Raw genomic sequence first — 27,354 nt, 5'->3', positions numbered from 1 at the left:
TCAATTATTGGTATTATAATCCTTCCTTGAGTCTAGGGAAGGGAAGGTAAATATTCATGTCTAAACCTCCTCCAGAGGGCTAAACTTCTAAGAGGAATCAAAGGAAGGAGACCAAGAAGGTCCTCCAGGAAGTTTTTGGGAGTGGCAGGTGGGGAAACAAGCAGACATCAGGAAGTACTGGTCATATCTGTGTACCAAGAACTACTGTTTGTTAATAAGTTATTCAAGAAGTATCTATCGAACACCTATTCTGAGCAAGAATGATCCCTGTTACATGACACAATTCAGGTTTGGAATTTTCTTTCCTTAATATGTCTGAGTGATTCCATTCAATATAGATCCCTGAATTCTAGGCTTTTGTCATCAAGTCCATTATTATTACCAACAAGTTCTTCACTTCAATTTCTTAATAGGAGGAGGATTTAATTAACATTTACTCTATGAATTTACTATGGGAATAATTAGCAGTTAAAAAAATTCCCTTTTCGTTTACTTGGACTTCACCTCCAATTAATACTCTTTTTGGCATTTACACTTTTAAACCAACAAAAGAATAATATCCCTTCCCGGCCTTTTAAAAATTTTTTTAGGTGTTTATTTATATTTGAGAGAGAGAGAGAGTGGGGAGGGGCAGAAAGCAAGGGAGACAGAGAATCCCAGGCAGGCTCCATGCTGTCAGTGCAGAGCCCCATGCAGGGCTCCAACTAAAAATGGTGAGATGGTGACCCGAGAGGAAATCAAGAGTCAGACTGAGCCCCCCAGGAGCCCCGGTCTTTTCTTATTCAGGCAAAACAGGTTGCTGCTCGTAATCTGACCCTGGGCCACACTGGCTAACCTCAGGACATTTGCTCTGGCCATAGTGATCAGTTAACATTCTAAATCCTGCTAAATCACCTGAATGTGACAACTGGGTAAGAAGCTGTTGATGATGTTTCCACAGGCCAAGTTCAACGTCTGTTTTTAATCTAACTTCCTAGATCACCTCATTTTGTTATCGCCGCTGTGGCTCTCTCCAATCCGGGAAGACATTGCTGAAATTACATTAAAAAATAACAGCAAAAATAGTAAACTATCATTTTTTGAGAAAGGAACTGTGATAAAAATGTCAGAATTTAGGAAACTGTGGTTCAGAAAAGCATTTCTAAGACAAACCCCGGTCCTTTAACTACTAGTTTCCTTCGGAATTATTTTAACAATCTCAATAGTGATAGTCAACCAACATAGCATTCACTCCCTCAGAAATAACCTCCAAGAGATTCTTCCAATCATCTTTTTCGATTTAGTGAGTCAAGGAGTCGTTTTTGTGATTCAAATTAAAAATTTTATGTCACTCCTCTTTAACACAGTTCCTTTGTCTTCGAAGCTACCAAACATGTTATTGAATCATCTATAGACTTTTTTCTTTTAAATGCTTATCAAAAATGTTCAAGAACGATCAGGCCTCCTCTGGTAATTTTATCAGAGCGGTTAATTTTCAACTAAGTGTTCAGAGTCAATCAACCTTCAACATATAAAGTTGTAAAATACTCAGCGGTCCAGCGTTTAAACACCGCAAACTTCTCAATTAAATATCAATAAAATCAATGTCAATACCAAACATCTTTACTAGGTTTCTCCCTCACCCACTGTTGTAATCCTGTGAGAATATACTCAGAAGATAATGCCATTAAAGTAAGAAAGCAGGGGCAGTCCCAAGATGAGGCAGAGAGGAAAAAAGAAAAAAAAAAAAATCTAATTTAAGGCTAACATCTTCCAAAACATCGATGATGCTAGCACAGTTTCTAAAAACGCAGTAACTCGGCACCCCAAAGTGGATCCTACAGATACCAGGAGGTCCTCGGTCCCGCCGCCCCAGAACCCGTGGGACAGGAGGAGTGGGCCAGAATACCCCCACCGCGAAAACAAGTTCGCACCGCCGACCCGAGCCCAGGGGCGGCCGCGACGTCAGCGCCCGTCGCCCCCGCCGCCCCCAGTCCCGCCCGGGCCGCGGGGACCACGGTCCCACAAAGGGGCCCGAACCCCAAGTCCAAAAGGAGACGCCAGTCGCCGCCCCCGCCCTCCTGGTCCAAAGCCGTCAGCCCCGCCCCCACCCGCCGAGGCGACCCCCGCCCCCGCGGAGACCGCGGCGCTACCGCTCGCACCGCCCCTCCCCCACCGCCGAGCCGAAGCAAGCCTCCGCACCTCCCCCGCTCCGGCAGCCTCAGGTCCCGGAGACACCGCCCCCAGAAACCGGGCAGTCGCCGCGGAGCTCTATGGGGCTTGTAGTCCGCGAGGAGGCCTTTGTGCGCCTTAGAGGCGGAGCTGGGACCACTACTCCCACAACGCCCCGCGCCCGCCCCCGCGCCTTTGGCTTCCCGTCGCCCACAGACTACATCTCCCGACAGCCCTCGCGGCTCTCCCGCCCTCCCTCCCGAGACACGAGCCGAACTGGGCGTCAGGTCGGGGAGCGGGTCGGGTTCCCGCTCGCCGCCGCCACCGCCCCCCGCAGCGACTCTCCCGCCTCTCCCGCCGCGCCGGCCGCAGGAGCTGCATCGCCAACTCTGCTCGGCCGTGGAGCCGCCGGCCCGGGAGCACAGAGCCCGGGACGCAACACGCCGAACCCCTCATCACCTCCAGCCGGGGCGACCCCTCCCGGGTCCGCCCTCGTTCTGCGCTGCCGCCGGAGCCCCCAGCCCTGAGCGGCTCCGCGGCCCGGCGCCCGCACCCCGGCCCCTGCACTCCCGTAGCCGCCGCCCCCCACCCTGAACATGGACTCCGACTCTTGCGCCGCCGCCTTCCACCCGGAGGTGAGTGAGGGCTGCGTCCGGATCGCCCCTGACCACCCCCACTCCAGTCCTGGCGCTCCCCGCAGCCGGACCCCCGCCGGCCCAGCGCCGCCCTCCCCTCCCCCGGCCTTCCCTCGTCGCCCCCTTGGGCGCTCAACCCCGCCCCCCACTCGGGCCCGCGCCCGGTCCTCCCAGCCGGCCCTCGCCTCGGCGTCCCTCCCGCGGGCGTCCGCGTCTTCCCGGCGCCCGCTTCCCTCGGGTCGCCGCGCCCACCCCTCCCCGGTCTCGCGTAGCTCCGGGACCTGTCTGCGCCCCCGGCCCCTCCCCGCCGGCTTGGCTTACTCCTTCCCCGCCCCCGGGGACTCGGTCCCAGCCGCCGCCTCGCGTTCCCGCTTCTCGGACGAGCCCCCTCCCCCCCCTCCCGGAGGGGCTCGTGGTCCCCCTCGGACCGGGACTCCGCTCCGCGCGCCCCCGCCTGCTCCCTTAATCCCCAGGGCCCGGTAGTCCGCGCCCCGCCCCCTGACTCCCGCGCGGCCCCCGCCCCCTCCGGCTCCGGGGGCCTACTCCTGCCGGGTCCCCACCCCCGCAAACACCCGAATCGAGCCCCCCACCCTCCGCGCGCTCTCCTCCCCCTCCGGGGCCCCCGCCCCCCGGCCGCGGGCTCTCTCGCCCCGCCCCGGCTCCCCCTCCTTCCGGGGATCGGCCCTCGGTTCTCCCGGGCGGCCCCTCCGGCGCCCCCGCCTCGGTCCCCTCTCGCTCCCGAGGTCCGCCGGGCTCGGGTGCGGGTCCCGGCTCGAGCGGGTGGGGGAGGCGGCGGCGGGCGCGTTGGCTCGCCGCGCTGCCGCCTTGGGGGTTCGCGGGGCCCACCAGCCCCGGACCCCGAATCCTGCCCGGCCTCCCGCGCCCCCTCCCCCGCGGGATGGGCCCCGCACCTTCCGGGGCCGAGTGTCGGCGGGGGGCGGCTTCCGCGGAGGGCGGGGAGGGGGCCGCACCGCCATCTGCTTTTCCTAAAGGCGGCGGGGCGGCGAGGCGGGCGGGCGCGGTGGGGGCGGCGCGGGTCCCTCCGCCCCGGGCCCGAGGGCGCCGCCGCCTTGCGCTCCGCGTCCAGGCCCCTGACCCACTTTTGCGCGTTCCCCGCCGAAATAAAAGTTCGCCCCGAGAGTTTGAGGGCCGAGGGCCGCGGCCCTCCCACCGTGGCCGGAGCGCGGGCGGTCAGTGCTTCCCGGGGATGGGGGCAGGGTCTCTGCGCCGCAGGAAATGCCGGGTACCTCTCTGAGGCCGGTGCTCCGCAGACCTGCGCGCCCCTCGGGTCCCGGCGGCGGGGGGGGGGGGGAGGGGAGGGGGCGGGGGGGGGAGGAGGGGGTCTGCTAGAACCAAGTTGAAAAAATAAGCGGAGCCTTCGGAAGGAAACCTGCGGGCGGCGCGCCGGTGCCGCGCCGCTTTCTGGGCCCTCCGTCCTGGGGAGGGCCTGGGCTGGGTCCAGGAACCCACCCCCCAGCTTCCTGTCCCGCTTTCACCCTAGCAGGGTAGGGGGTCCCTGGGTTCTGGAAATGGGAGCTGAGCACGTAAGGATGGGGTTGGGATGGGTGCTAAAATGCCTGAAGGAAATCTCGGTAAATAAGCTAGCCGAATAAACCAAAATTAAGGAGAGTTGTTTTGCTTTTTAGCAAATAAAGGTTCTTTCTCCCCGAGCTGCTCTTTTTCGGGAGAAAACCCCTTCTTGTTAAGGACGTTTCTAGATTGAATGGAGACAGGACACACAAGCCAAAATCCTCTAGTATTTCATCCAGTATTTCTTCTCCCTGCAAGTTAAGCCTAGCAACAACGTTCCTGGTTTAATTTCTGAGTCGGGGAGCATTTGGGTGCTGGCCCCCTGGACGCTGGGTGTTGCAGCAGCGGAGGGCCGAGCGGAAGTGGCCTCTCCTGGAGGAGAGCGCCCAGGAGGAGGAGGAGTTCCTCCCTGGCTGGGGAGGGGTCAGACCTGAGTTGAGTTCTGAAGGGTAAGAAGTAGTTGACTTTGAAATCACTTAAAAATACTTGGATTACAGCTGCAGCTGGAGTTTATTTTCAAAATGGAAAATCTGTAGCAAAAACACAGTTATTAGAGCTCCTGATAGGCCTGCAGACAGTGATAATGTTGGAAAATGCCACAGGAGCACAAGAAATGTGCATGTTGTTATCTGCCCACCAGTGCCCCAGTGTTTGCCCTTGGCAAAACACCACAATACCCTTCTTTCAGCCTCCTGAGTACAGTGCTGTTTCTCGGACCCAAACCTACCTTATCTTGTTTCTGGAGTGTTTGTAAATCTAGCCGTGTATTTTCAAGTGGTTGACGAGAACATCTCCAGCTGGCTTAGTTTTGTTTCTGTGGTTCCATCTCCAAGTGCCTACTTTCAAACACACCCCGTTTTCTCGCCTGCTAACAGGAGTGCTCCCCCAGTTACAAGAGGCGCAGGACTGTGGAGGATTTCAACAAATTCTGCACCTTTGTCTTGGCCTATGCTGGCTACATTCCTTATCCGAAGGAGGTAATCTTCGGGGCCACCCTTCTTGCTGGCAGTGAAGCCAGTGGCAGGGTGGGGGTCTGGAACGGGTGGGGTGGGGGGACTTCAGACGGCTGTCAGGTAGAAATCTTTCTAGGAAACTTAGACCTGTCTGGGAGGTGGTTTCTAAAACTCGGATAGAAAACATAGGCTTGTCTAGAAATGATTTAATAAACTTTAACCGTTTGCTTGCAAATAACATGTCTCCTGTCCGCCCGCTCTGAATGTCCGGTGCAGATGCAGTGCCTACAGTGGCCGGGCGGCGTTCTTGGTCTTTATGATCTATGAGACAGGTGCTGTTATTTATCCCTATTTTAAAGACGAAGACGCTGGGGCACTCCTCGCCCTGGGTTCCAGGCTAATTACAGTGGCAGAGCCTGGGGTTCAGCCGGACGGTTAGGCCCGGTCTACACCTACTTTGATTTTGCAGTATTTGGGGGGATGTCTCCAGTTTTGAAGAAGAGTGTCAGCAAACTCCCAAAACTAATTTAAATTCACTTAATTAAAAGAAAAATACACCCCTTGGGAGGACAAACAGACAGGAGATGTCACAATCTGGGAAAGATAAGGGGGTTTGAGAGGGTGTCCTTGGCACTTTTCTAGATACTTACTGGGCATCGAATGAGTTCCTGGCTCTGGTCCAGGGGCTGAGGGTTCAGCAAGAGAAGGTTTTCCTCCTCGGGGGTTAACATTCTATCTGGAAGGTCACGGTAGAGTGCTCATGACACCATTCCTAAAGAGTACTGCCTGTGAGAGCCGAGAAGGTCACGGTTCTGATAGCCCTGGTCTGTAGGCCTGACCTGGCTGCGACACTCTGCCTGTGGCTGGCTCTTGTTGCCGGGGACCGGCCGAAACACTCGGACCCCACGCCTGTGCTTCTGTCCTTTCAGGAGCTCCCTTTGAGGAGCAGCCCCAGCCCTGCCAACAGCACCGCTGGTACCATCGACAGTGATGGCTGGGACGCTGGTTTCACCGACATGGCGTCCGCGGTACCCTTGCCGGTCTCTGACCGCTGCTTTGGCCACCTGCAGCCGAGCCTCCTGCAGCGAGCCAAGCCCAGTAACTTCTTGCTGGACAGAAAGAAAACGGACAAGCTGAAGAAGAAGAAGAAGAGGAAGCGGAGGGACAGTGATGTGCCTGTGAAGGAGGGGTACATGGGGAGCTTGCTGAAGCTGGAAGCCGCTGACCCATATGTAGAGACCCCCACAAGTCCCGCCCTGCAGGATATCCCCCAGGCTCCCGGCGACCCCTGCTCGGGCTGGGACTCTGACACTCCTTCCAGTGGATCTTGTGTCACAGTGTCACCTGATCAGGTCAAAGAAATAAAGACTGAAGGCAAACGGACTATTGTCCGGCAGGGAAAGCAGGTGGTGTTCCGGGACGAGGACAGCACCGGCAATGATGAGGACATAATGGTGGATTCGGGTGAGTGGTCCCCGGAGGAGTGCCACGCGAGTGGCTGGTGGTCCGAAGAGCAGGGGATGTAGGCAGGAGTTTTGGAACGGTCCCTTCCTGGCAGTGGGACAGCAGAGTGTGCCCCGCCATCTCTAGGGAGGAAGGGAGAAGAAGGTGGACACTGAGATGTTTAGGAAGTGGTGGGGGAGGGGGTGATTGCGGCTGGAGACAGCTGAGATTCCAGGACAGGCCTCCAAATACAAAAATAATCTAGCTTCTAAGTCCACCTCTCGTGGTTAATTCCTGGTGCCACACACTTCAGTGGCTTCGTTCACGCATTTGCTCTGCTTTCGGAGAGGGGAGCACTTCCGAGGGCCCTGCCGGTCTGATAGCCCTGCCCTTAGTGCAAGTTGAAGTCCGTGCATTTGGTGAGGATCAGGCTTTACTGCAGCTCAGCTGCCTGGACCCACTGGAGGAGCGGGTGGGATGGGGAGGGGTCGCAGGAAGGTTCTTCCCCTCCCCTTACGTGTGTCTCCCCTTTTCAGATGACGACTCCTGGGACCTCGTCACCTGCTTCTGCATGAAACCGTTCGCCGGCCGCCCTATGATTGAGTGTAACGAGTGCCACACCTGGATTCACCTGTCCTGTGCGAAAATCCGGAAATCCAATGTTCCGGAAGTGTTTGTCTGCCAGAAGTGCCGGGACTCCAAGTTCGACATCCGCCGCTCCAACCGCTCTCGGATGGGCTCACGGAAACTGTTTCTGGACTGACTGTCGGTGCGCGAGGAGACCGTGGGCGAGGAATCGGAAGGGACGATGGGCTTTTTGGCCCGTCTCTTAGTTGAGCACAGAACTCTCAGCTCTGGTGCGGGCAGACCCCTGCCATTCAGGTGCCTAAGCAAAAGGACAGGCTGTCCAAGGTACACCCTGTATATAGCCAGTGACTGAATAAAATCCTCGTTGGCCAAAGCTGCTGCCAGAGCCGTGTTCTCTGCAGTGGAGGTGGACTCAACACTCAAGTACAGTGGGTTTGGTTCAGCTGAAAAGGAGGGTACGTGGTAGTGGTGAACCCTTGCTGTCATTTTGTTAACAAGCTCCCTCCGCTGGGAACGGGTGCGAGCTGTTACCCGCTTCCGCTGTCTCGGGAGAGGAGATGTTCGGTTTCCCGGGCCTGTTAGTGAACAGCCATACGTGTAAGCTTTCTCTCGAGTGTAAGTCTTTGACCATAAGTGTCTGTACAGCAACCATCAAGCTGCCCCAACCTTCGTGGTCTGCCCTCTCTCCCTGCTGTGGTTGCTGCTGTCCCCCCCTCACCCCCCCCCACCCCCACCCCCACTGCTGGCTGCCAGCTAGAGTCCTCTGGTCTTGCTCTGGGAGGAGCCCTGGGGCGGGGGCCAGCTAACAATCCCTAGGTTTCCTTCTGTTTGTTAAAAGGGACAGTATGTGGCCGCTTCTCGGTGGAAAAGGGGTTGGTTGGGGGGGTTGAGGTGGCCCGTGTTCATAACTCAGTTTCCTGTTTTGCACGATGTAAAAAACCTGTCTTTTTGCACGATATAGCCAAAAGTATTGGCAGTTTTCTGCCTGGGTGCCCTTTTCAGTTGGTGGATGAGGTCCTGGGGTGCCCGGCAAGCTGTTCTCCAGCGAGAGGGCCCTTGGATCCGGTCCTCCTCTTTCCCTCACCTTACTCCAGTAGCAGCAGGAAGGTTAGGCAGTCACTGGGGAATGGTGTTCCTCTACATAATGAGGTAAGGAAAACCTGAGGGGAGGCCTCTCCTGTGGTTGATTCTCAGTATGCTCTCACACAGGCTGGCCCGCTGGTTTCACGGGGCAAGGTTAGGATTTGAAGCCTTTTTTTTTTTTTTTTTTTGGTTTGAATTGGTGTGTGAGTGATAGGGTAACATTGGTCTCCAGGAATATACTATTGGACGGTGCAGACTTCCTTAGATCTGAATCAGGACCCTGGACTGGGGAGACTCCTGTGCAGGCCAGCTCTGGAGAAGCCAGGGAGTTTGCGCCTGCAGCTCCACAGGGCTCTGCTCAAGGGTAGGGGACACGGGTGGCTCTGGGGCCTGGAGGGAGAGGAAGGCTTCCGCTTTCTCCGAAGTTGACAGTGCTCTTGAGCAGTTCAAACACTCTTCTCAAAAATGTTTTTTTTTGTAAATGGATGGGTGTGTTTTCATACACATTGTTTCTTGTGAAGCATGAAAAGGGAAGGATGCCCAACTTGGTGGGTCATACTTACATTTACAGTGGGGGTGGACCCCCCCCAGTCTCTCTGGGGGGGGGTTGTCTCCATGTGGCACCCTTGTGTGGGGCCACCACGGACGGGGACTCTTATTTGTATTCTCTCCCTTAGGCACAGTGGGGGGAGGTTGAACTCGAATTGGTTAATCAGAGTCCATTTTCTGTGCTAGTATCTTTCATGCTTCACCAGCCAACTGCCTTTTGTTTTGTTTTGTATTCTGTTACGCATATTAACACAGAAATAGAAATAGTTTCTGAAACCTAGTTTATTGTGAAGATCCCCAAGGGGGAAGTTCTGCTGTAGAGAAAAATAGTGAGAAGCGGGCTTAGAACCAACCTTCTCCCCAGACAACTGTCTGGCGCTGATGAGGGCAAACGTCCAGGAAAAGTCGGAGAGGAATTTGCCAAAGATCTGCCCCATGACATTGCCTGTCCAGTGTCTTCACCATGAGAATAGCCAAAGTTCCAAAGTGTTTTTTTTTCTTTTTTGAAAACTCCACAAAGTTTTAAAAGTGCATTTAAGAATATGTGTGATTTTACAGTGGGACTACCAGCCTGGGCGATTGCTGTATTGCTTTTAGAAGGTTCAATGCCTGGTGACGCCTCTGGAAGGTACTTAATACTCATTTTGATCTGTTTCCTTCGTTTCCTTTTTGTTCTTTTAACAGATCGATCTATCCCTGTGGGTGGTGTCTAGGAAGTCAAGACACCTTGGTTTTTGTGTTAGGTTGAGCTGGGCAGCTGCAATCAGCTTTATGCAAATTAGGCATGGCCCATCTAGGGGCTCCTGGTTGGTGGCTGATAAAGGGAGGGGAGGGAAAGATGTCACCCCAAAAGTAGGCCCCTCGCATTGGCATTGGCCAGGCCAGACACTTAACATCGTTTACATGGTTCTGTGTAATTATAAAGTTTATGTGTATAAAGCGAAGCTGTTTCTGTGAAACTGTATATTTTGTAAATAAATATATTGCTACTTTGAGGTTCCTGACTAGCTTCAGGTGTTTGTTTTCTGTGCTGAAGGGCGTAGCTGTGGCTGACCCCCGCCCCCCCCCCAACGGTGATCACACAGAGACCTGGGGAGGTGAAGCCTGAGTTTGGTTTGGCAGGATGAAAAGTGCCCACAACGCTTCATATACCTCTCTAGTAAATTCTCCAGAAACAAACCGCAGTATGAATAGCTTTCACCGTTTCATCACACTGTGTGCATCAGCCTGAATCCCCGTGAGTGGCTACCTGCTTTGTAAAAACTGCAGCCTCCCGTGAGGTTCTGCAAGTGGGTTTGCAGTCTCCCAGGGGTGCTCGTCCTGCCCCTTTACCCTCTGGGTCCCCATAGCCTGCTCCTTCTGTCCGCTGTGTCTGCCTACCTCTAACCTGAGACCCAACTGGTGGTCAACTAGTACCTCCAGTGACTTTGAGCAGCCCAAATCTACGTTATTAACACCTGTTAAAACCTTAGAAATGCTGGCCAGCTTGGGCCGCGAGCCCTTCTCTGGTTTCCAGGTGTCCAAGGCTGTTTGGTGGGTGTGTCTTGATTCTTCAAAGCAAGGAGGTGAGGACCACGGGCTTTTTCGCGAATGGGTGGAACTTGGACCCGCGGCGCTTTTGGGGTGTCGGGCCTGAGCTGGGTCCGGGCTCACCCCCTTGACGGGGCACCCCGGAGCCCACCTGACTCTAGCGAGGCGGGCGGCAGAGAGAGCTCGCGAGGCGGGCCCAGGAGCCGAACAGAGGCAGGCCCGCCTCCGCCTCCCGGCGGTCCCGCCCCGCTCCCTGGCTCCACCCCGTCCACAGCCCAGCTCTCGTCCGCGGGCCCGGCAGTGCCCTGCAGGCCCCGCCTCGCCACGGTCCCCTCACTGCCCCCTGGCCCCGCCCCGCCCCGCCCCGCCCGCAGGCCAGGCTTCGCCCCGCAGGCCCCGCCCCGCTCTCTGGCTCCGCCCCGCAGGCCCGACGCCGCCATCTTTGTTAGGGGCACCTGGGTCTGGTGTTTGGAGATGCCGAAGTCGTGCGCGGCCCGGCAGTGCTGCAACCGCTACAGCAGCCGCAGGAAGCAGCTCACCTTCCACCGGTGAGGGGCGGGGGCGCCGTGGGGCGCGGGGGCCCGGCCGCCGACACCCCTCGCCCGTCCGACCGGCCGCGACCCCCCGCCGGAGCCCAAGGCCTGGCGCGCTGGGCGGGGACGCCGGAGCCTCTGCCCGGCAGCCGGAGAGGCCCGAGGGCGTGTAGCGGGGCCCTTCGCAGAGGGGCCGGCGGCCCGGGGACCGGCGGGGTCACCGGCGGCCCTGTGCCGCCTTAGCCGGCCTCGGCGCGTGGGGAGACTGTCGGAGAGGCTGAGCAACCTGCTGAGGGCGCATCGGGAAGGTCTCGAGCAGAGGGGTCCGGTGTGGGCCGCCCCTCCCCAGGCCGCGCCCCGCAGCCCCTAGCACCCTCCGCAGTTCTGGTGCCTGTCGTCCCCGGGACTTGGTCTTGTTCGCGGGGGCATCCTGGAGCTTAGGTGCTCAGTGTGTACTGGCTGAATGCATTTCCAAATGAATGAGTGATGGTGACGGCCATCGGGTTTGCCTTGAGCTGGCCCCTTCTTAGCCCTGGCCAGACCTCCTGTCGTGAAGGGAGGGTGGCGTGCAGGAGTGAGAACGCTCCAGGGTGTCGGGGGAGTGGGGTCTGTCGCCGCGCTCGCAGCATGTCGGGCCTGGTGGGGTACCGGCTCTCTGCCCAAGAGAGCTCAGGTTCCAGCCACTGCCCGTGTTTGTGCTGCCTTTCGAGCACGACCCCGGGGCCAGCTGGGCACACTCTGCCCCCACTTCCTTTCCTATTATCATTTTCCTTTTCAAAGTAAATCTTTTTATTGAAGCGTAAGACCTACAGAAAAGCGCACAAATCGTCCGCAGTCCGGCCCTTTCCACGAAGTGAACGTGGCGTCACTGCTGTGATTCATAATCTCACCAGCCCCTAGGGAACCCCCAGCCGCACCCCCTCCCTCCCCTCCTTCCCTCTCATCCCCAGGGGTGACCCATATCCTGCCATCTGTCAGCGTGGGGCGCTTTGGGCTGTTTTGAACTTCACACGTGGACTCCACTGTGCTTTTCTTGTGTCTCCTGCTCTGCTCGCCGCTGGCTGTGAGCCGCCCGCACGGAGCGCGGTGCCTTCCTCTCCGTCTGGAGCAGCGCTCCGCTGAACGAATATACCAGAATTGACCTGTTCTACAATGAAGGGCATTTGGGTGCCTCCGGTTTTTGGCCATTTCAAGCACGTCACCGTAGACGTTGCCGGGACAGGTCTTCCCCGTGCCCGTATCTGTTCCTTTTAGCCGGGCTTACGCCTGGAGTGGACTTGCTCCGATTCTCTCTCCAACTCATTCAGGCTCTTGCCGCGGCCACTCCCACAAAAGTGCCCTGCCAGGTCCCCAGTAGCCCTTGTGGCGGCCATCCTCATCTGCAGCATTTGGCCCAGCTGACCGCAGACCCCCGTGACACTCTCCCACTTGGCTTCTAGGGCACCCCATGACCTCTTCCTCTGTCACAGTGTCCCTTCTCAGACTCCTTTGCTGGGTCCTCCTCATTTCCGACACTAGCCTTGGAGCCCTTCGGGCTGAGGGCCGTGGTCTTGTACCCTCCCCATTCCCTCTTACTCCCCAGGGCTCCGATCTCTCCCAGGCTTATGGCTTTACCACCCTTTACATGGGGATGGCCCCCACATTGACATACATCTTCTGACACGTGTCCCCCACCACTCCTGCGGGGACATGTAAGAGGTGCCTCACGTTTAACAGTTAACATAGAGAACCAAAATTCTGGTCCCCCAAACCTGCCCCCTCCTCCTCTACAGTACCTCCCTCTCCCATCTTAATCCATGAAACTCCTTCCTTCTCCTTATTTTATGGCCCACAGGCAAACCTTGCCACACAGCTTTCAAAATACATCCCAGCTCTGCCTGCCTGTCACCCCTCTGCTGACATCCTGGTCCCGGTCACCAGGTGCCCTCCCTCTGCCATCACCCTCTGCCCACAGCCCCCACCCCCCTCCCACCAACTGCCCACCTGCCAGCCAAGCCTGCCTCTGACCACAGCCCCGCCCCGGTGCCTTTGCTCTTAGCCCTTCCCTCAGATATCCACGGGCTCGCGCTCCTGCTTCCTTCTGCTTCTGCTCAAAGGCCGCACGGTGAGGACCTTCCCAGGGCTGGGTGGCCACTGTGTTACATTCAGACCTTATCCTTTTTTTTTAAGTCGATGTTGAGGCGGAGTGAGGGGCAGAGAGTGAGAGGGAGAGAGAGAATCCCAGCCGGGCTCTGTTCAGCACAGAGACCGATGCGGGGCTCGAACTCATGAACCGTGAGATCATGCCCTCAGCCAGAATCAAGAGTCAGATGCTGAACCGACTGAGCCACGCAGGTGCCCCTCGACCTAGTCCTTTCCTTCCGAGTGGCCAGCCGGGGCCTGAGAGCTGTGGTCAAGGCCCCGGGGGCTGTGCCGCTGCCGCTCAGGGCCCCCTCCGCGCCGGCTGAGAGCTCTGGCCAGGGCACCGACGGTGGCCGCAGGTGCAGCGGCGGAGGGGGTCAGGGGCTGTGTGGGCAGAGACTTAGAGAGAGAGGGACTGGGGCACGCTCACGAACAGCATCACCTCACGTCTTAGGAAGCCTTCCTGACCACTTCCTACTCTTTATTCCTACACAGTCCAGGTCTGTTTGGTTTTCCCATTCTCGAAGGTTGGCTCTATGAGGGTGGGACTGTCGTATTCATTCCTCCCTCCCAGTGCCCGGGGCAGGGCCGCACGTGGCAGGCTCCTGAGGGAGCTCGCATGGGCTCACCCTGCAAGTATACCGTCAGAAGGTTTTCTGGCCACGTTCATGGCCCCAGGTTTCCTACTAATGATGCCATAACCGGCCCTGACAGAAGCCTCCAGAAATTGGATGTGGTTTAACAGAGTGAGGTTACGGGATTTTCCAAGCTGTCTGCTAAAATACCTCGTGGGATTTTTCAGAGTTCAGAAGTCTACAGGGCCCCCATCAGCTTTGCAAGTTCCTTCCTGTCTCCCTCCTTTGCCTCCTAGGTTCCCGTTCAGCCGCCCGGAGCTGCTGAAGGAATGGGTGCTGAACATTGGCCGGGGCAACTTCAAGCCCAAGCAGCACACGGTCATCTGCTCCGAGCACTTCCGACCTGAGTGCTTCAGCGCCTTTGGAAACCGCAAAAACCTGAAGCAGAATGCCGTGCCCACGGTGTTTGCCTTTCAGGACGCCGCGCAGGTGAGCACACGGGGGACCGCCCAGCACGCGGGGTGGGGGCGTTTGTAGGGACAGCAAAGGTGGAGGCTGAGAACGAGCGAGCACAGTGCTGTCAGGCCTCCGGGGTTCAGAGCCCAGGGGCCCCACTGGCCGTGACCTTTGCTTTAGGTAATTTGCAGTTTGGAGCCCCTTCAAAAATGGATCACGCTCGGGGCGCCTGGGTGGCCGAGTTGGTCAGGCGTCCGCCTTCGGCTCAGGTCGTGATCTCATGACCTGTGGGTTTGAGCCCCCACATCGGGCTCTGCAGTGAGCGTGGAGCCTGCCTGGGATTCTCTCTCTCCCTCTCTCTCTGCCCCTCCCCCGCTCTTGCTTTCTCTCTCTCAAAAATAAATAAAAACTTAAAAACAAATATATATATGTATATATTTGCGACCAGAAGCTGTTGAAGCAGCTGACTGGTGGGTGTGCCAAAAAGCTTGGTCCTCGATGCGTTTCACATGTGCTGGGCTTGAGGCTGCACGGTGAGGACCTTCCCAGGGCTGGTGGCCGCTGTGTTACATTCAGACCTCACCCTTTTGTTGTTTTTTTTTTAAGTTGATTTTGGGGCGGGGCGAGGGGCAGAGAGTGAGAGGGAGAGAGAGAATCCCAGCCGGGCTCTGTTCAGCACAGAGACCGATGCGGGGCTCGAACTCATGAACCGTGAGATCATGCCCTCAGTCAGAATCAAGAGTCAGATGCTGAACCGACTGAGCCACGCAGGTGCCCCTCGACCTAGTCCTTTCCTTCCGAGTGGCCAGCCGGGGCCTGAGAGCTGTGGTCAAGGCCCCGGGGGCAGTGCTGCTGCCGCTCAGGCCCCCCCCCCCCCCCCCCCCGCCGTGCCGGCTGAGAGCTCTGGCCAGGGCACCGACGGTGGCCGCAGATGCAGTGGCGGAGGGGGTCAGGGGCTGTGTGGGCGGAGACGTAGAGAGAGAGGGACTGGGGGGCACGCTCGCGAACAGCATCAGCTCGGGCCGGTGGGGGGTGGCAGGGGCCGGATGGTGCCGGGCCTGGATAGACCGTGGCTTGTTGGGGGAGGCGAGTGGGGATGCGGCAGTGGCAGGCTCCCTCCGGCCGGGGCCTGTGGTGTCGCAGGAAGGTGCAGGTGGTCGCGAGAGCACGTGGACTCTGCAGACCCAGGAGGTGGGGCGGGGGTAGGGCAGCACTTGCCGAGCCCCTGGAGGGTGGGGCTCCCGGGTGAGGCGGGCCCTGTGCACCCGGAGTTTGATTTCCCGGCGAGACACCGAAGGGCCGTGCCTGGTGGCGCGGGACGTGCAGGTTCGGCTCAGGAGAGAGCTTGAGGACCTTGGGACGTCGCGGCCACGAGGGGGATTATACTGAACTTCGTAAATCCCAGAGGTGTCCGAGTCCCGGAGTGTGGGCCGCACAGCGGGCACCTGTGTGAACCGGGAAGGCAGGGTCGTGGCGGAGCAGAGCCGAGGCCGACCCACCCGACCGCTATGCGTGCAGCGGCCGCTCCTGGGAGCGAGAGGGAAGGGAGTTACGGGGTGAGGACGCGTGAGCCCGTGTGCGGCCGTGTGCCCGGCAAGCCCCGCGTCGGGGCCTCTGCCCTCACGTGCCCTGGAGGGACCTCCGGGCCGCCGTGTCTGTTGCCCCCCACTGGCCTTCCTTCCCTGTGGGCCGGCTCCCTCGGGCACCACCACCAGCTGCCGCACTCGGCTGAGGGCAGGGATTTGTTTCACCAAGACTGTGGCCTGAACAGACTAGGTTGGTCCTTCCTTCCTTCCTTCCTTCCTTCCTTCCTTCCTTCCTTCCTCCCTTTCCTTCCTTCCCCTTCCTTCCCTTTCCTTCCTTCCTTTCCTTCCTTCCTTCCTTCCTTCCTTCCTTCCTTCCTTCCTTCCTCTCTCTTTCTTTCTCTCTCTCTCTCTCTTTCTCTCTTTGTTTCAAATTTATTTTGAGAGCGAGAGCGCGAGCTGGCATGAGCTGGGGGTGGGGGTGGGGAGGGAATCTCAAGCAGGCCCCGGGCTCATCACGGAGCTGATGCGGGGCTTGAACTCACGAACCCCGAGGTCATGACCTGAGCCAAAACGAAGAGGCAGACACTTAACCGACTGGGCCACCCAGGTGCCCCACAAAGTAGGTTCTCCATGCGTGTCTGTTTTTTTTGTTATTTCAGCATGGAAGGCCGTTTATTTTTGTTTGATATATATTCAATTTTGACTGGTAAGAACACTTAACGTGTGATCTACTCTCTTGACAGACGTAAAAAAAAAATTTTTTTTTTAACGTTTATTTAATTTTGAGACAGAGAGAGAGCACAAGCAGGGGGAGGTGCAGAGAGAGAGGGAGACATAGAATCCAAAGTAGGTGCCAGGCTCCGAGGTGTCAGCACAGAGCCCGATGTGGGGCTCGAACCCACGAAGCATGAGATCACGACCTGAGCTGTAGTCGGACACTTAACCGACTGGGCCACCCAGGCGCCCCTTGGACAAACTTTTGAATGTACAACAGAGTACTGTTAACCACGGCACGATGTTTGTGCAGCAGAGTCCAGAATGTCATTTTGCTTGACCCAAACTTTGTGCCCTCTGATCAGTCACCTTCTCCGTCAGTGCGTGTCGCTGATGGGAGTTTGACAGCTTCGCACGCGTTTGTGGTAAAAGGTCTGCCCCTGAAGTGACATTACAGTTTAAAGCTCGGGGGACGTCTGTGAGCCTGCCCCTGGGTGCTGTCCGTGCCCGGGGCCGGAAGCTAGCGTGGGCAGCTGGTTCTGGCCCCGTGGCCGGTGGCTCGGCTCCGTGGACGCCCCGGGACTGGCCGCAGGCCCTGAGTCGGATGTTGTCTCCTACGTGGCTGCCACTCAATGAGCCAAATGTGAGTCACCTACTACCACGCGCCTAGCATGTCAGGCCCTGGGGTGACACGTAGGAATTCGGTCTGTGGCTTCACGGGGCCTGTCCATGGGCCTCTGACCTAAGATTCGGGGAGAGAGAGAGAGAGAGAGAGACAGAGGTGGTGATGACAGCTGGGCCGGGTTCAGAGCATCGTTTGAACACTCAGGGCTGAGCAGTGGGGACAGATGCACGCGGCCGGGCACCCGGTGGGGTTCTCGGGGTCTCCTCGGCCTCCCAGGAGCAGAGTCCGGGGCCTGTGTCCACTGCTCTGTCTCTTGCAGCTGGTGAGGGAGAACACGGACCTGGCCGGTGGGGGTGCAGATGCGGACCCGGAGAAGGAGGAGGTGAGTCCGCGCTGGCACCCCCAAGTCAGGACCCCGGCCTCGACGGGGACACTGCGCGGCAGCACCTGCCCCCGGGCTGGCCTGCAGGGGTCTGTCACGCGCTCCGCAGAAGCCAGGGTTGAGGATTCCAGGTTTTCCTAGAAAAGGGGAGGCGGAGCCTCCCAGGCCTCCTTCCTGTCTCACTGCGAGCATGGCGAGCATGTCTGCGTGGCTCGGGCCCGATTTCCGAGGGTCCGAGTCCAGGCCCCGAGGGGCAGGCTGGCTGTTAACTGTTTGCACCGGTCCCCTGGCCGCGGCCATCCCCCGGGACGGCGTGAGGGGATCCCGGGTGTGCTGCCCGCTTCCGCCCTGCTGTCCCTAGGTGGTCTCCGAGGCGGGGCCCGCGGAGTGTGGCCTGGGGAGGAAGACGGACGCCGCCCTCGAAGCGCTGCCCCCGCACGCCGGCGGCCCCGTAGAACAGGTAAGATGCGGGGCCCGGGTACGAAGGCAGCGTGTGGTCGCTCGGGCTCCGCACGGGGGTGGGGGCTCCCTTCAAACAGAACGAAGCAATCTGGTGCCCAAGTGGGAGCCCCACAGCCCGTGGCCCCGCTCTCGGACCCTCCGAGTAGAACGGGCAGGTGGGGACGTCAGGGGTGCTGTGGCATCGAGGGCCGGGCCGGGCCGTGTCCCTGCCCGCCACGGCCACGGCCCCGACCCCGGCTCTCGGCCCTGGGCCCCGCCTCGCCTTCACGCGCTGTGTCCTCAGGTCTCGCCGCAGAGACCGCAGGGAAGCCGGGCGCCTGGTCAGCCGGCCAGCCCCGCACAGCCGTCCGATCACAGCTACGCCCTTTTGGACTTAGATGCCCTAAAAAAAAAACTCTTCCTGACTCTGAAGGAAAACGAGAAGCTCCGAAAACGCTTGAAGGCTCAGAGGCTGGTGATACAGAGGATGTCCAGCCGCCTCCGCGCCCACAGAGCGGGCCAGCCGGGACTCCAGGCCAGGCCGCCGCCAGAGCAGCAGAGCTGAGCCGCACGGCCAGGCTTTCCTGTCGGAGCCTCTCTGGGGGGTGGGACGGTGGCTCTGGGGCGCTGGCCGCGGACCTTTCAGTCCTGCCGCTGACAGGCAAAGGGACAGTGAGGCGTGCCGGGTCAAGCCCTGGTGAGGAGCCCGGGCCACCTCAGGGGAAGTTTAGTGGCATCAGCCCCAGGACAGGGCGGGACCGTGATCAAGAGGAGCTCGGTGCTCCCTTTCGACAAAAGCTTGGGCGGGGGTCTTCAGAGCCACTGCACGGGGCGCCCCCGCTGGGGAGGAAGTGCACTTCCTGGCGGGGCAGCTGGGCCCAGGCCCTGGGTCACCTGGAGGACGGCGGCTCCGAGTGGCTGGGACCCGCCTCCGAGATCAGGCGTGCCTCCTTCCCCCCTTCCCCGGCCCAGTCTGAGCGAAAGACATAATAAAGCGTCTTCCTACGCCACCGGTTTTCCTTCTTTACTTGAAAACCAGTGTAGGAGTTCTGTTTCTCGAGAGCCTGGGTTACACCATTTGCTTTCACAGTCGACCTGCATCAGTACCTGCTTTCGCTAACCTAAAGAGGTCGGAGGAGGATTTCCACTCTCGCGAGAAAAGGCGAAAAGCAGAACTAGCAACCGGTGTTGGTTCTGCACCGGGCACTGCCGGGCCCCTTCCCCGGGAGCGAAGCTCGGCTTCGAGCCGCCGAGCGTCCAGCTGTCTGCGAGCCTCTGTGCTTCAGCTCGATTTTATGCGTCCGTTAGTAAGATGTGGCCTAAAGTATCTGAAAAACCTGGGATGGTTTTTTTGGACTTGGGAATGCTCAGAACGTTTCCATACAAACGAACAGTAATTGCCTCTTCGCTTTATGCCATTGTGGCTTAAGGAAGGTTTCACAGGAGGGCTCTGGGTTCAGAGCGGTGGGAAGAGACCTGGAGGCGCTAGCTGGAGGCCCTCTCTCCTCCCGTCCTTTGTGGCTGCTGAGAAGACTGACTTCGTGTTTCCTGTTGAAGCGCAGGAAGGGCAGGGCATGACCACCTTTGGCTATGAAAAAAGGTGACTTTAATAAAAACAAAACCAAACAAAAACAACAAACGGGAAAACGATCCTAAGTGATGTCCTGACTCCCGTTTCTTGGGCAAATGTCTAATGTGTAAAACTGAATCATGGCTTCAAGTTCGGCCTCACGGTTAAAAAAGTAGTTAAAGGGGTACCTGGGTGGCTCAGCAGGTTAAGCATCCAACTCTTGATTTTGGCTCAGGTCATGATCTCACGGTTTGTGGGATTTTCCCTCTTGCTCTCTGCCCCTCCCTGGCTCTTTCAAAATAAAAAAGAACTGTTAAAAATGTGGTTTAAATAACAAAGAATAAAGGATGGAATGAGGCCTTGGGGGGGGGGGCACTTACTTTATTTTGCCCATCCCTGAAAATGAACACACAAGATGCATTAAAACACTATCCCGTTTTCAGGAAAGATTTATTACGATAAGAGAGCGCCTTCCGTACAGTCCGTTTCAAACAAAATTGCGAGAATCGGTGCCCTGACGAGCCACCTGCCGCGGAGGGAGCGCACGGCCGCGCCCCAAAGTCCGATGTTTCACACCACGCTTATTGCACGATTTACATTCAGAGCAGCAGCTCAGAGGAAAACTTTTTGAAAGAGAGATAAATATTACAGAATTGGACAACCTGAACTGTTTTTGAAAACTGGAGGAGAGGGGTGTTAGCGATTACTCCGGTACCGGCGCTGGGGAGTGAAGCCTGACTTCAGCGACAGCTGCAGGGGGCTGTCACGGCCACCACCGTCCAGGGGGGCCTCTTTGCTCAGCGGTGACTCTTGGTCAACACTCCGGGCTGTTCAGGAGCTCCTAAGTATTCTGCATCCACAGAGCGAACCGAGTGAGGGAAGAGGACCCAGGGGGGCGGACACCGGACCCCCGTGAGGAGGTGTGGGAGCAGCAGCGCCACCTGCTGGCCGTGAGTGAGAGAGCAAGCGAGGCCCGCCTGGCTCTCCCTGCGCTTGGGATTTGGCACGTACCTGGGCCAGGGTCTCCGCCCGGGCTCCCCCTCTCCTCCCCGCTCCGGTGCTCCAGTGTGGGGGGCAAAGGCAGGTCAGGCTGAGCCGTGGGGGGCGGGGAGGGGGGGCAGGCTGAGAGGGATGGCTTAGCTCGCACCTGCCTCTCTCCACAAGGACACGGGTGGCTCCTGGGAAGAAGTGACCTGTGACAGGGATGGACCCTGGGGCCGGGGGTTATACCGCTCTGTCCCAAGCCACCTGCCAGTGGAATGATTCGAGAAGTTCTGGGAGGGGGGAAAAAAGACACTAATTTCCAAAACCATTCGTTCTGAGATAAAAAGCAGATTTATAAACCCACACAATCCTCTCCAGATTCACTGAATAATATTTCAGCAGGAAAAAGTGGTTTGGGGGTAGTTGACCGGACAGACGCTCACTTGTTCTGGAGGCCTCTCCTCGTGAGACTCATGAGAACACCTTCCTTCTTTTCCATTTTGTTTTCCATGCTCTGTGGATTTTAGGAAAAGTAGTTCACAGTCCTATGTGTGAGGCAGGACATTTCATAAATACCTCAAGACAGACTGAGAGCTACTGGGTGGCTGCAGCCAGCCCTCGGGCTCAGGAACCTGGGGATGGGCTGGGGTGGGGGCCGAGGGCCCTTCCCTCCGGGGACATGATCCTTGGGAAAACGGCCACAGGCCACGCTGCGGCTCTGGTCCAGGTGGGGCTGCCCGAGTCCTACCTACAGCACCCATGAAAGCGGGGTGTCTGTGTGTCCCTCCACATAATTGATACGGTACCACCTTCTATAGGAGTAATATAAAATAAACACATCTGATGTCTGGGTTTTTTCCCTGCTTCCGAATTTGTAGACTCCCGGGAAAAGATTTTTTGCAGCCTCTTGGAAATCTGGTTTCTCAAGCAGTTTATCCGTCTGTATCAATCCTGTGAGCTGTAAGAGACAAACTGAATGTATCAAAAGGCAACTGTCCCCACGCCCTCCTTCCACTGGGGGCTCTGCCATCCGCTGCCCAGAGGCCGCCTGGCCTCCGGCTGAGCAGCGTGCAAGGCGCTCGACAATCAACCGGTTCCGGAGCACAGGAGCAGCCAGGTTTGCTTCCTACCCGGCCACCCAGGCTGCAGCTTCCAGGCCACGGGCTCACTCGGACCCCCCCCGGGGAAGGGCCGCCACCCCTCCGCCGGGCAGCGCGTCCCGGGCTCTGACAAGTCATCGCTCCCAGGCGGATAACAGAGGGAAGGTGGCTGTCATCCACCTCGATGTCCCGATCCCCATCAGTGGCTGAGGGCCTCTCCCTGGCCCGCGCCGGCCAAGGCGCAGCTACTCACACTGCTTTGGTATCCTAAGCGCCTCGCCGTCTGGCGCCATGACCTGGTGCAGGACGCCGCGGAACTGGTAAAGCACTTTGAGGTTCTTCTCCTCACCTACACACGGGTCATAGAACCCGGGCAGCCCGGCCTGTAACAGACACAGTCTCACTCGAGTTGACTCGAGGTGGTCATTTAAAACCCAGCACCGCGGCTGTCCGCTGCCACCTGAAGGCGCAGTGTGGACGGGCCTGGACTTTCCCTCGGGAGCCGCCCACGCAAGAGGCAAACTTTGGTGCCTGAGAATGTCAGAAAGCAGCCTACGTGGGCCTAGACTTCTCTCTCAACACAGACCCCCTGTCCCACGCTAGCTCTCCCGTCTGGCCGGAGCTAATTGCATTTTAATTTGCCTTTACTGTCCCCGCCCCGGGCTCCAGGGTGAGTGTCAAACGTGCCACAGGAGAGCTCATGCTCCTTCTGGAAAAAGGCAAGAGGCACGCAGAACGTAGGCATGAAGGCAGGACGCAGATTTTGTTCACTCTCTACCTGCCACATGGTAGGTGCTCCATAAACACTAATAGACACTTGCTGCATGAACGAACGAAGGAATTAGCTCCAGTGTAAACAGAACCTGGGCGTGGGCCGCACCCCGCACAGCAAGTGCCAGCAGCACGAGGGATTCCGCTGCGATGGAACGGCCGCTCCGAGGCGCCAGGCTGTGCCCCCTCCCCAAAGGCCCTTCCTGACCGAACCCCGTGGGCGTGTGCTGTACCTTGGAGGCCTCCGTGAGGATGAGCTTCGAGTCCTTCACCAGGCACTGGAGGGGCACAGTCACGTCGATCACCTTCACCTTCTCACTCTTCTTGCTCTTGTCGTTGACGAATTTGCCGTACCAGGCGTTGACGATGATGAGCCCTGGGGACGGGCTCAGTCTGAGCAGAGGCAGGTCTCGGCCCGGGCACCCCTTGCACAGCCGGACCGTGAGAACACGGTGCTCCTTCGGGACCCCCGGCGCCCACCCTGCCCCGAGAGAGGCCACGCCTTCTCACCCATTCTGGACTCCTCCGCCTCAATTATTCTTCGGACAGATTCTTGCATCAACCGGACCTGCAAAGAACAAGGATGGCCACCGTCAGGGCCCTCCCCGGGCCCTGTGTCCCTGTGCAGAGCTATAGTCCCGGGCCTGGCTGCGCTTCAGCCCCTCCTCTGCTCTCGGAGAACCCGACGGTACCCCTACACTTAGGTTGGGAGTCTCTGTGAGGTCACATAGAAACAATTCACGTACAGGGAAGAAAAGGAAGACAGTACCTTCCAGTTCTTAGAAAACCTTGTTATGCCTTTTGAGGGTAAGTGCATCTAATCTGTAGGACAGGGACTGAAGTTCCCGGCAGTGCGTCCCATAAGCAATACAGAGACTAAAATGACCAGTGAAGCCGTTGGCCCTGGAGGCCCACACGCAGAGCGTGAGGTGATCCCGGAGCCCGGGTCCCAGGCGTGCGGGCCGGCAAAGGGAGCGGGGCCCGCAGCGCGGTCTGCTCTGTGCGGCAGCGCGGCGACATCCGGAGGCCCCTGGAGCAGGAGGACTTCCGGCTCGTGTCTCTACGGCACTTACGGCAGCTTCCGCCTCTTGTTTCTTCTGGAGAATGTCAGTGGCTGTGCTTTCCCTTTGCTTTTCCAACTCCCTCAAGTGAGAAAAACACAAGGCACATGTTAGCGTGGAGGGAGGCAGGAGAGCCCCTGGCTGGCCCGGCGCCCAGCGAACAGTCGGAGATCTTCCTGCACGCCTCGTTCCGGAGCCTTAGAAAATATTTCCAAGACAGTCTCAGGCAAGTCTGTTCATTTTAGGCCTCTGCAGCTTCCCCTTCTTTCGTCCCTGGACGGCTCTGCCCGCCCTCCGCACCGGAGCGCCCGGGAAGCCCACTGCTGTGCGAAGAGGCCACCACCCGACAAGAATCTCAGCACAGTGAGCGGCCAGAGAGGCGAGGGCCACGGGGGATGCCGCCTTCTGGACTGCTACGTAACGCTCTGGGCGGGACAATACTTACTGCTTTGGATACAAAATATACTTTCTTGCAGCAAAGCACAGGGACTCGGGGTAGCATACACCCGTCCCCTCAGAAGACTGGACCCCACACGATCTTTGCTCGAGGAACCTCCTGGGGAATGAGGGCCCCGAACTCCAGTGATTCAAACGCTAAGAGGGGCCCCACAGAGGAGAATCTCTAAGCTCAATGACTTACTACCTCAGACTGGTGTAAGTTACGAGTCTACACCACCTCTCAGACTGGGTGTAATGTTCCAGTGGGTTATCTACAAGCAACTGCAAAACAAATAAACGTTTCTGTAACTTCAGAGACTCTGGTCAATGAGCGCCTATATGTAAGAACGCAAACCCACTCCTCCTGAACTCAGTGCCACGAAAAGATGGGGACCGGTGGCTCTGTCTCCTGTGCTGGTGGTGCACAGTCTGCACAATTTTGTAAACCAGTTTCCCTTCCTGGAAGTAGGAAGGAGGAGCGATGGGCCCGCGGCAGCAGTACCGCCGTGAGAAGAGCCTGCACTGAGCACTTACTACGGACCGGACACCATGCTGGGCCTTTACACGGATTAGTTAATGGAATTTTCCTAACAACCCTCTGAGTAGGTTCTAGTATCATCATCTCCATCTAAAAGGAAGGAAAACCGAAGCACAGAGCTGTCTACGGACGTGCCCGTGACATGCTCTGAACTCACTTCTCTTTTTGAGCCCTGAGGTACGGCTTGATGACCAGGCGGTGAAGAGCGAAGTAGACCACGAGTGGCCCCACGGTGGCATAGAACACGGCGCTGGGAAGGAGCTGGTCCGTCAAATGAATAGGGAAGAAGTAAGTCTGACTGGCCCTGTTTAACCTGAAAACAAAAACAAAACAGAACGCCCAGGAGGAGTCATGTTTCCAGGGCAGGGTTACGGAGACCGCAGTCACGGAAAGAGACGCACTGAACACCGCCAGTTATGAGGAACCCGGAGCCCACTGGCTTCGTGAGCGACACACCTTCTGCTCTCGATTCCAAAGCGCAGTTGCTGGATTTGCAGTCTGTGACGGAAGAAAGGTCACACTATCTGCTAACCTCAAGGGCAAAGCAACGACAACCACATGACCAGAGTGAAGGTGGCCTGAGAAGACGGGAGCGCGCACCTCCAGGGGTCCTGGAGGCGGGGTCATCTCAGCCCTCAATTTATCGAAGTGACAGAAGCGTGTGAAGATTTCCAAAGGTGGCAAGTTCCAGAGCTTCCGCGTCCAGTAACGGTCAAGTAGCGCCTCTGGGAGCAGTCACCCCACAGGGAACCCCTGCGAACTCCGGCCACTAACAAGATCTCTGGGCAGAGCGGTGGGGACACAGGACCCTGAAAGTCTAGAGCGAGGAAGAGCACTGGGAAATTTCCCGGTTTTCGTTAACAGCTTTTAGCCTGAGGACAGGTCTCGGCGGGCTACCGGTGGCCAGGTAACATTGGAAAGAACTCTGCGGTTCTAGGAGATTGCAGACCCAGCGCTCAGAGTTTGGAGGCAACCACAGCAGATGGGAAGAGGGGCCCTCCAACAAGGGGAATCAGAGATGGGGAACCCCAAATTCTTGGTATATATGTGGCACAAACCCCCAGCGGTCCCTGGTCTATCCATGGCCTTAGCTGACAGTGAAATAATTGTGCTGGCCTAGCTGCTGCCACACAGGTGAGTCCCAGTTTGGCAGTCTGACTTCAGCCAAATTAATTACCTTAAAAAGGAAAAATTAACGCTTCTCTGGGAATCATAACAGACTACAGAGTCTCTACCATGTACTGTTCACAATACCCACAATATATTTGTATTTGTTTTTAATGTTTTAATTAATTTTTTAAATTTTATTTATTTATTTTTAATTTATTTTTAAGAGACAGAGACAGGGACAGACGGAGCGTGAGTTGGGGAGGGGCAGAGAGAGAGGGAGACACAGAATCTGAATCAGGCTCCAGGCTCTGAGCTGTCAGCACAGGGCCCAACGCGGGGCTTGAACCCACAAACCGTGAGATCATGACCTGAGCTGAAGTTGGCCGCTTAACTGACTGAGCCACCCAGGCGGCCCTACCCACAATAATATAAACCACTCTACACATCTAGATACACAAGAGAAAGAGATAATGAACTGAGACCAAACCCAGACGACCCACATGCTGGAACTAGCAGATAAGTATTTTATTGTTTTAAAACGTTGTTTATTTTTGAGGGAGAGGCAGTAGGCAAGCAGGGGAGGGGCAGAGAGTGAGAGGGAGACATGGAATCCGAAGCAGGCTCTGGGGTCTGAGCTGTCAGCACAGAACCCGACGTGGGGCTCAAACTCACGAACCATGAGATCACGACCTGAGCCGAAGTTGGATGCTTAACCGACTAAGCCCCCCAGGTGCCCCTGGATAAGGATTTTAGAGAGCATCTTCTTTATGCTCAAAGACAATATTCAGTGCATGGCCTGAACAGCAGACTGGAGAGGACAGACATCTGTGAACTTGTAGACAGATCAACAGAAATTATCCAATACAAAGAACAAAGAGAAAAAAAAATACTGAAGACTAATGGGCAGAGCCTCAAGAGGTTTAGAGTTTAAGTAATTAGGGTCCCAGAAAGAGAGTGGGGCAGGAATAAATATTTGAAGAATTAATGGCCTAAAAGTTCCAAATTTCATGTAGGAATAAATTTACAGATGCAAGAGGTTTAGCAAACCGCAAGCAGCATAAATATAGCAAAAACACATGTAGGTACATTTTAGGTGTGGACTGTTGAGGAACAGAAGTGAAAAACAAACAACCAAAAAACAGAACAGAAAGGTGAATAGCCAGAAAAAAAAAAAAAAAGACATCACATGCAGGGGGATAATGATTCAGATGACCACTGATGTGTCATCAGAAAGAATGGAGGCCAGAAACCAGTAGAATAACATCTTCAGAGCACTGAAAGAACAAATCTGTTAAGGGACAACATCCTTCGGAAGAAACGCAACTCCAGAATTGACGAAGAACAGGCAAAAAAAAAAAACGAAAAAAAAAAAAAGAGACCAAACAACCCGAAAACAGACAAAAGATCTGAATGAAGATTTTGCTTAAAAGAAAAAGAAAAAAAAAAAAAGGACGGATGGCAAACAAGCACCTGGAGATGCCCAGCGTCGTGGGCGTCAGGCAGACACTCATACACCTGCTGCAGCAGCGAGTGCTCGCAAGGCGAGCGGCCCAGGCGGCGAGGGTGCGGAGCGGCCGGAGTGCGCTCTCTCTCTCTTTCTCTTTCTCACTCTCTCACTCTCATGGCAGGCCACTGCTGGGGAAGTAACACGAAGCCACCACCTGGAAAGTAGCTGGCTACTTTCTCACCAAGTGGAACACACACCTACTTTCGGCTCAGTGGGTGTGCTCCGAGGTGTTCACCCAAGAGAGATGGAACCTTCTGTTCACACAAAACCTGCATCTGAAGGTCCGCTGGCTTTATTTGCAGTTTGTAAAAATTGGAAACAAATGAAATATGTTTATTAAAAAAAACCCTTTTTTTAATGTTTGTTAATATTTGAGAGAGACTGAGGGTATGAGCGGGGGAGGGGCAGAGAGAGAGGGAGACCTTGAATCTGAAGCAGGC

At 56.9% G+C, this 27,354-nt stretch overlaps 3 protein-coding genes across 8 annotated transcripts in view; 2 read left to right on the top strand and 1 right to left on the bottom strand.

Annotated features, from left to right (window-relative positions):
* The first annotated feature begins 2,415 nt into the window (after positions 1-2,415).
* PHF13 (PHD finger protein 13) lies at positions 2,416-9,936 on the top strand. Its single transcript, XM_047085117.1, has 4 exons — positions 2,416-2,786; positions 5,192-5,293; positions 6,199-6,733; positions 7,249-9,936. Exons 1-4 carry the CDS (start codon positions 2,748-2,750, stop codon positions 7,473-7,475), a joined length of 903 nt encoding a protein of 300 aa, XP_046941073.1. The 5' UTR covers positions 2,416-2,747; the 3' UTR covers positions 7,476-9,936.
* Positions 9,937-10,897: 961 nt separating this feature from the next.
* On the top strand, positions 10,898-18,845 carry THAP3 (THAP domain containing 3). 6 transcript variants are annotated; one of them, XM_047083377.1, is made up of 5 exons: positions 10,898-11,010; positions 13,988-14,180; positions 17,332-17,394; positions 17,756-17,854; positions 18,140-18,845. In XM_047083377.1, the coding sequence occupies exons 1-5, from the start codon at positions 10,937-10,939 to the stop codon at positions 18,398-18,400; spliced, it is 690 nt and encodes a 229-aa protein (XP_046939333.1). In that variant the 5' UTR covers positions 10,898-10,936; the 3' UTR covers positions 18,401-18,845. The 6 variants fall into 6 exon arrangements, with proteins under 6 accessions (XP_046939333.1, XP_046939331.1, XP_046939334.1 ...); XM_047083375.1 differs by having other exon boundaries at positions 17,756-18,845; XM_047083378.1 differs by lacking the exon at positions 10,898-11,010 and having other exon boundaries at positions 13,263-14,180; positions 18,269-18,845.
* A 993-nt stretch (positions 18,846-19,838) lies between these two features.
* Positions 19,839-27,354, bottom strand: part of DNAJC11 (DnaJ heat shock protein family (Hsp40) member C11) — a 70,884-nt gene continuing 63,368 nt past the window's right edge. The window contains exons 11-16 of the mRNA XM_047083371.1: positions 24,455-24,610; positions 23,334-23,403; positions 22,771-22,828; positions 22,494-22,636; positions 21,743-21,872; positions 19,839-21,347 (exon numbers count right to left, since the gene is read on the bottom strand). Of these exons, the coding sequence (XP_046939327.1) occupies positions 21,322-21,347; positions 21,743-21,872; positions 22,494-22,636; positions 22,771-22,828; positions 23,334-23,403; positions 24,455-24,610 (583 nt within the window). The 3' untranslated portion in view covers positions 19,839-21,321. The remainder of the gene's footprint in view (positions 21,348-21,742; positions 21,873-22,493; positions 22,637-22,770; positions 22,829-23,333; positions 23,404-24,454; positions 24,611-27,354) is intronic.

The sequence above is a fragment of the Lynx rufus genome, unplaced genomic scaffold (genome assembly GCF_022079265.1).
Source record: "Lynx rufus isolate CCGP_SWC_20201006 ecotype Redwood Valley unplaced genomic scaffold, mLynRuf1.p SCAF_2, whole genome shotgun sequence".
Lineage (NCBI taxonomy): Eukaryota > Metazoa > Chordata > Mammalia > Carnivora > Felidae > Lynx > Lynx rufus.
The sequence above is the reverse complement of the archived record's forward strand: the minus strand, read 5'-3'. Positions and strand labels throughout refer to the sequence as shown.

Coding starts and splice junctions, on each gene's coding strand:
- PHF13 (XM_047085117.1), top strand. CDS start 2,748: ATGGACTCCGACTCTTGCGCCGCCGCCTTCCACCCGGAG. Junction 2,787..5,191: donor CCGCCGCCTTCCACCCGGAG/GTGAGTGAGGGC, acceptor GCCTGCTAACAG/GAGTGCTCCCCCAGTTACAA. Junction 5,294..6,198: donor ACATTCCTTATCCGAAGGAG/GTAATCTTCGGG, acceptor CTGTCCTTTCAG/GAGCTCCCTTTGAGGAGCAG.
- THAP3 (XM_047083372.1), top strand. CDS start 13,848: ATGTGGTTTAACAGAGTGAGGTTACGGGATTTTCCAAGCTGTCTGCTA. Junction 14,181..17,331: donor CCTTTCAGGACGCCGCGCAG/GTGAGCACACGG, acceptor TGTCTCTTGCAG/CTGGTGAGGGAGAACACGGA. Junction 17,395..17,755: donor CGGACCCGGAGAAGGAGGAG/GTGAGTCCGCGC, acceptor TGCTGTCCCTAG/GTGGTCTCCGAGGCGGGGCC.